This window comes from Zingiber officinale, chromosome 6B, assembly GCF_018446385.1.
Source record: "Zingiber officinale cultivar Zhangliang chromosome 6B, Zo_v1.1, whole genome shotgun sequence".
NCBI lineage: Eukaryota > Viridiplantae > Streptophyta > Magnoliopsida > Zingiberales > Zingiberaceae > Zingiber > Zingiber officinale.
This window is the reverse complement of record NC_055996.1, coordinates 80,136,507-80,144,347: the sequence shown is the minus strand read 5'-3', so window position 1 is coordinate 80,144,347 and position 7,841 is coordinate 80,136,507. Positions and strand designations below refer to the sequence as shown.

At 35.9% G+C, this 7,841-nt stretch overlaps 1 protein-coding gene across 1 annotated transcript; it reads right to left on the bottom strand.

The window, feature by feature from the left end:
- Positions 1-814: 814 nt before the first annotated feature.
- On the bottom strand, positions 815-7,566 carry LOC121992824 (calcium-dependent protein kinase 26-like). Its single transcript, XM_042547414.1, has 7 exons — positions 6,595-7,566; positions 4,216-4,359; positions 3,982-4,134; positions 2,937-3,052; positions 2,132-2,299; positions 1,669-1,893; positions 815-1,078 (listed from the first exon to the last, which is right to left on the bottom strand). The coding sequence occupies exons 1-7, from the start codon at positions 7,313-7,315 to the stop codon at positions 953-955; spliced, it is 1,653 nt and encodes a 550-aa protein (XP_042403348.1). The 5' UTR covers positions 7,316-7,566; the 3' UTR covers positions 815-952.
- Positions 7,567-7,841: the final 275 nt, after the last annotated feature.

Sequence of the window (7,841 nt, the reverse complement as noted above, 5' to 3'; positions counted from 1 at the left end):
TCTATCAATCAAAACTCATCGAGCATTAATCAGTAACAAGATGATCCACAACCAGAGAAAAGATCGGGTTCATTGCAGTTCTTTTGTTAGCAAAAAGGTCATTACAGTTCTTGTACCTAGAAGTCTCCTCAAAGTCAAGATTAGATACATCAAAAAAAAAAAATCCAATTCATGAAGTAAATAAAATATTTCAGAAAAAAACAGTTGTTGATAACAAGTACTGACTTCCAACTTTGATAGCCTCAAAGAACATATAAGAATTCAATCCCTAAAGATCTCATATCAAAACAGAGTTAATATATTAACAGGCCCATTGAAAGAAGAGAAAAAAACAGATGAAATAACATCTGACCAAAGTAAGGACAGATGAGGACTTGGCTAAGCATTCAAACAACACAAGCTACCTTTTTAAATAGATGCTTAAATCAGTAAAGACATAGCTAATTGCAAAGAAATAAAAAGTTTGCAGGTTAATAGATGGGAGCACTACATGTGCATGACATAGGATAATGATCAACCAAATAGGTACAAACACAAAGGATAAGAAAGGTAAATAGTTTAGTGATTGAGTAGGAACTAAGAAAAGACAGAGTGCAAACCTTTTTTCATAACCAGTTGAAGAATAAGTGGAGCAAAGAGACATGTCATGTTTGTGAGGGTCCTACCATGCACCTTTGTTTTCTTATTTTTCATTCCTTGGTTGCCCTAGTTTATCCTAGATAATACCCTAAGCTTAGATATGAAGTTATCTTTTTCCTCTCTAAGAAGAGTGCATGACAATTTATAGTTCTCTTGTTATTTAGTTGCACGAGTCTTAAGAAAGAAAAATAAGACAATCTCAAATTCTTTAACTGTTTCATATCCATTTTGTAACAAAAAGAATACAAAGAAGAAAACAGAGGCAAGAGATGGGAAGCGTAATTTCTGACAGAATTTGTACGTGTAAGAATGTTCAAAACGGTCCTGCAGAATTTCTCATGCTTATGTTTAGACTGTTCCGCATTGTCCGCCGGAGTCCCATTCCCATGGTACCCTTTTGCATCATCGTGACAAATTCACCGTAGTCAATACGACCATCCTGCAACATCAAATCACTTTCTGTTAGGGTTTGTGTGGAGACTTGGATTCTGAAGCATATGTCCCAACACTTTTCTGTGAAATGTGACATGAGGGAAGCATCATTCCATGCTCAAGCAAAGGAAGAGGAAGACGAGAATACATTCTTATGATTTTCGAAACAAAACTGGAAAGGAGAAGAAAATAAGAAACTCTTTTCTAATGCTTTGGAGTAGCTGTACATGTGACAATGACTCAGTTTTCTTAAGATAATAAAAACATTTAGAATACCTAAGGATTACATAGTAGAACATGAAGAATAATTGTCTAGTTACAAAAGCTAAATTATCTTAATGATTGCTATCTTATCACAAACAAATATGAGGTTATATACATTTGAACTTCACAGCTTGTGGTTTGGGTAAACAACACCAGAGAAAACAATACAAAGTTATCACAATTAATACTAAAAAATAGCAACTAGAATTTGTTAAGTATGAGGATGCGTATCTCTGATTAAGAAAGGAAATCGTATTTTGCTTTCTATAAATTTATAAGGAATAGGGTATCTGGGTCAATAAAATTGTATATAGCTCAGAATATATTACTCACATTATCTTGATCCACTTCTTTAATAATGTCTTCAAGGAAAGCATCAGTCATATTGTGCTCTTCACAAGCTTGCTGAAGTTCATCAACTGTGATATAACCACTTCCATCCTTGTCAAAATATGAAAAAGCTGCCACTAGATGTTCCTCGCGTTCTAATTTGTTGAGATGTACTGTTGCAGCAATAAATTCACCATAGTCGATGGTACCACTGTTGTCCACATCAGCCTAAATGTATTTTAAAATGTCAAAGGAAGCACAAAAACTTGGTTCTTTTAATCTACAAGCACTAATCTTCATATATCAAAAGGTATGTTCAAAAAGAATGTACTCAACATTAACAAACTATTTCAAGGAATGAAGTGCTTCTTAAACATTTATGGACAGAGCCATTAAAGCATCCCTTGATCAATGTAATTAAGTAATTATCAGATTCGACTATTCCTTTCTAGGAATGTTATCTTACTGCTTCCATAAGATCACGAATCTCTGTATCCTTCAAAGTAGAACCATATCTTCGCAAACCTGCTTTAAGCTCATCAAAGGTAATTGACCCACTGTTGTCTGTGTCCATTGCCTTGAACATCTCTCTTAATCCAGCAATTTCCTCCTCTGAGAGGCTTTCAGCTATAACCTAATAGAAGATAAAGAATTAATTTCACAATCTAAAATTATTAGACTCGTTGCACAGCATCCATCAAATATTCAAAATAAAAATAGAAACCCTTGCTCTTTTTTCCAGATGGTAGAGTATGTATCCACCTAGTGTACTTCCTTAGATATAATAGCAAAAAAATTGTAGTTATGATTTATAACACCACAATAACAACATCTAAGAGGGATAATTGTTTGACCATTATTATTATTGAATTCTCCAATATAAAAGTGTTCAAGAAGATGCAAATCAATCTTCACAATGTGGCATATGGCCTACAGTTAAAAGAGGAACAACATCTCTTTCATATTGTCAATAGGATTTATAAGTCAGGCCAAATGTCAAGATGGATTGGCAGGATGTTCTCTTTAGTCTCATATTGGTGAGAAAGAGATTACCATGAGTAATTGGAATGAAGAAAGGATTAATCATTTTGGATGTATAGATTCCTAGTCTCATTGCAAGTGGTAGCCAAGAGCCCTTGAATTTTTTTACTAATGTGAAAATAATATTTGAATAATCCAGCAATGTCCAAATAGAGCAAACTTCTAGGAGAACAGCAATAGACTTCATCCTGATTAACAAAGGTCGGAAAGATGTTAGGCTATGAACTCACTCTCAAAGCCATCTTCTTTAATTTATTCATAGCGGAGAATTGTTTGAGGCGAGAAAGAACTGCTGGATCAAGAGCTCGGTCAGGGGCAACTCCACGATCACAAATCCAGGGATGACCTGACCATACAAAGACAGTAAACAGAAAACCAAGATAACATTCATTTAATTGAAATTTGAGTGGATGATCAAATCCAATAGATAATATCTATGACTAATCAACTAAGTCTTGATTCTTACAAGCACAAGCCTTTAACACTTTTTTTTACTCCTAAACCAAACTTTTGTTACTCCCTAGACAAGAAATTAAGACCTCCAGCCTGTAAATGAAAAAAAAAACCTGCAATCAATTTTTGGGATGCCTAGTTCTCAACAAAAACACTATATAGTATTTCCTATGTTCTGTGAAAACCACTCAAAGCTGAAAAAAAAAGACAATCAAGTTTATGCATGTAAAAAAAAGTTTCAGATGCCAAAGGTTAATAATATATGATAAGTGGATATTCAGTCTAAGAACTAGCAATGCATTCATCTTTACAAGTACACTGATGAAAGATCATTCACAGTGCATTTAGCTATATGTTATTTTCCTCTAACCAACATGATTGAAACATTCCTCCTCTTGGCTTCTTATCCCATGAGCCTATAGTTAAGGGCTAGCAGCCACTGGCATTGAGCAGTTAATCACAAAAAACATTGGAATCATCATGTTTCTAGTGTTCCAAATTTTGAATAAAACAAAATGGTTATCTTTCAAACCACCAGTGGCCAATTAAATTGCAATTCTCCAAATAAAAGAAGAAAACAAAAATGAACTGAGGCAAAACACAAATGACAATTAAATTGTATCAAGATAGAATCTCCGCTAATCCTCTCATACAAAAAATTGCTAACCAAATCACTGAATAAAAGGACAAAAACTAAGACCAAACTGTGTATTTAAAATTCCTCCACCATTCCAAAAAAAAAAAAGAAATACTTGACAATTGAACTAAGTGTATCAATAAGAATCATTAGTTATTTTGTAGTTGACAAAAGGGTTCACATACATAGTACTTCATAGGCTGTCAAACGTTCTGAAGGTTTAGAACATAACATCTTCCTTATGAGATCTTTGGCACTTTCTGAGATAAATGGCCATGGATCTGATTTAAAATCAATGACTCCCTTCAAAATTGAATCAAAAATTCCTTGCTGTGTTTCTGGAATCAAAATTAAAAGTTTTTGAAATTTTCCATGTTAATTTTTTATTTAAACAAAATGCAAAGATATTGACACCATACCTGCCCAGAAAGGAGGCACACCACTCAATAGAATGTATAATATAACCCCAGCAGTCCAAACATCAGCTTCTGGTCCATAATACTTGCAAAGTACTTCAGGAGCAACATAGTATGGGCTTCCAACCACATCAGTAAAAGTTTGACCTGAATGAATTACAGAAACCACATTATGTCTCTCCAAGTTAAAAGAAACAGAAGTCAGTTTGCATAGAAAGTAGTGGACAAACGAAACAAAATAGCACTACCAAAACTCTGAAGCACATTATAGTAACATTAGAGCATGAATCAGAGACTAGTTTTCAAATTCCGGAAATGTAGTAGGTAGCCTGTATGACAGTATGAGTATGAGTTGGTCAGCTTACCTGATGACATGAAGAGCTATGGCAATCATTTTATCCAAAAATTAGTAGGATTGAGCAAAAATGTTTTGTAACATTTAATGCTTATATTCTAATTGTATTTTAATTATAGAATGCAAAATCAAGTCAGGTTCTTCATCCCTCATATGCATCGCAAATGATTGTAATGATTAAATAAATTAGGCAAATTTCTTCACAGGCATACTTAAGTTTCATTCTTCCCAAATCATACATCCAAATTAATTTTTCCCCAATCAAACAATTTTTTTTTACAAACTAAATTAACCCTGGTGCAATGATTAGGGATAAAAACAAAGTAGGGTGTCTGATCTAACAAAATAGAAACTTAGGTGCCTCCATTGCAAAAACTGCCAAACTTAGGTGCCACAAATGGGAAATCTGCCCTAAATCAGCCCTGGCTTATAGAAATTAGTTTTCTAATTTTCTCTAAATTTTTTTTGGCTCAAACTTAATCATTTTTCACAAAGAAACAAATGCAAATTCACGAGGATGAGAATTATACATAGAAATTATTTTTTAGTTGAAATGCATTAAAAAGGCTCATCAATGTGTTTCTGGGCCATACATATACAAAATTTTGCCTAAAGGACCTTGATTGTCATACACTCGTAAAAAATAACATATCATATCTCAATCTTCGCTCCTAGAACTCTTAAGAAACAAAAACCACTTTGATGGTCCTACATTTGTCAAAAAATATAAATGATTGCATATTTCTACTCCATAGACTTCAAGCAACCTTTATGTGCTCTCATTTTAATCATATAAGCAGTGTAGGTTTTGGAGTCATCAAGGTAAACAATGTAAGGCCATCAAGGTGTTTTTCAATAAATAAATAATAAAGTTTGATAGAACTACACTTGTAAAAGCAAAAAAAGGAAACCATACTTTTGCCCTTGGGGCTCTCAAAAACTTAAGTTTGCTTTCAAATCTTACGTGTGAACAATGTAGGGGCATTAAGGTACTTTTGCAAAACCACATTAATGATTTAGCATCCATAGAACAATTCTCGTATTAGAATATAGCATTGAAATATACACGATACAATTCCATTTGAGATATTAAAGGACCAATGTATCCCCAAAACTTAGGAGAGCAAGCTTGAAGCAACAGTAAGATTTCCCTTTAATGGTTTCAACAAGGCCATTTCTTAGATTGACCATTTTGATACATGTCAAAAATGATATCCTCCAAAACCTTAGATTGACACAAACTTAGTCTTCATTCTCATAGACACCGGCAATAATAAAGTAAATATGCAACCATATGGAGCAAGCCCTTCTATATTAACATTTAAAACTAAGAATTGAATAGCTCCCTTGTGATTAATTATGGGCAATGGGACTTCATTGCTCATAATCACTGTAACGGTTCTAGAAACATCTATAGTCATTCACATATATTCAAAGATGTTTGAAAGGAAATCTTTATGCTGACCTAATTTACTTCATTATACAACTTCTGTAGCAGTAAGCCATACAAGAATATCTAATCTGGAAATCCCATATGCCTAGATAAGTGAGATGTACCAAACTAGGAAGTCATTAATCTATGTTATAAACATCTTCCATAAAAGAAGCAACGTAAACATAACAATGCATAAACTAGAACAAAATAAAGAGCCACCTATGTTTAAGATTATGAACTAACTACATAAAGACATAATTTTCAAAATTGTGAAATAATGAAGCCATCTTGATCTTCCAACCCATGTCTTGATACAATCTACTTTATTGCAAATTCTCTTTATAGTGAAGAAAAGTATTAAATGCATTGGCTTCTTGTTTATTTGACTGAGATGTTTGCCCAATCAACGTAGTCACACAATGTCACAACCTCATAAAGATTGACAAGGAATGACGAGAGCATGTACTGGCAATATATTTTGAGAAAATAATAATAATTGAGAGGGTAGAAAATAATTATTTTGAGAAAAGACAATTAAGAATCAATGCAAATCAAGTCTCTCATCCAAGTTGGGAGCTTATTATGCTCTTACCTGGCTTGAAAAACACAGAGAGCCCAAAATCAATGGCCTTGAGAGAGAAATCGTCGTCCTTATTAACCAACAAGAAATTTTCTGGCTTCAGGTCTCGGTGGATAACTCCGAGCGAGTGACAAGCCTCCACGACTTCGACAATGATCCGGATGAGTTCAGCTGCCTTTCGCTCGCTGTAATGTCCCCTCTCGATGATCCGATCGAAGAGCTCCCCGCCGGAACACAGCTCCATCACAATGTGAACGTACATCTGGTCCTCGTACGCGCCCTTGATGGTGACAATGTTCTTGTGCCCGGCCAGGTGGTGCATGATCTGGATCTCCCGCCGCACGTCCTCCACATCCTCCTTTGAGATCAGCTTCCGCTTGGCGATGGTCTTGCAGGCGTACCGGACCCCAGTGGCGATCTCGGTGCAAAGGTATGTGGTTCCGAACTGCCCCTGCCCTAGCTTCCGCCCCACCACGTAGCGTTCCTTTAGGTTGGGTGTCTTGTGGCGGAGCACGGAGTTGGAGGCGGGGTCGGAACCCCGCCACGTGGCTAAGGCAGGGGCAGCGGCGACTGAGGCGACGTCGTGATTCTTCGACGAGTGCTTATTGGGCGTCTCGTCGTCGAGGGAACCGTCGTCCGAGCGCTGCTGGCGCTTGGACGCCGGCATCCTGAGCGCGGAGAAGCTATTCCGGAGGAACCTGCTCCCAATCGATCCCCGGCAAGAATTGCCCATCGCAATCTACCAAGAAGATCGCCAGCGATTCAAGCGAAAGCAGGCAGCTTTCGACGGCCTCAAGGTCCCTGGATTCGGAGAGGCGACCGAGATTTGCAGGAGGAGAAGACAAGGAGCAGAATTTCCAACACGATTGACTGCGAGAAGAGGAACAAAACAATAAAAATCGAGTTTTTTTAAGCGATTAAATGAACTGGTCACGGGACGAGGAGGCAGTTGGAAAGAGAGGGATCAAAAGAAGGAAGGACGGGAGGAAGCTGCGAGCCGAGCTTCGCGGATTAAAAAGAAGCGGAAATTTTTAACATGCCCCAACAATTAAGAGTTTTTTCGAAATACACCTTCATATTGAAAATTTTGGAATTTTTATTTTACTCTCAAATGTTATTATAATATCTATTTTACCATTTTAAATTATCATCCCAGAAATTGATAATAAAATAAAATAAAATAATAATAACATAAAAACAATTAAGGGCATTTTAAATCTACCTGAGGGTAAAAGATAATAATACTAGTAATTATAGTC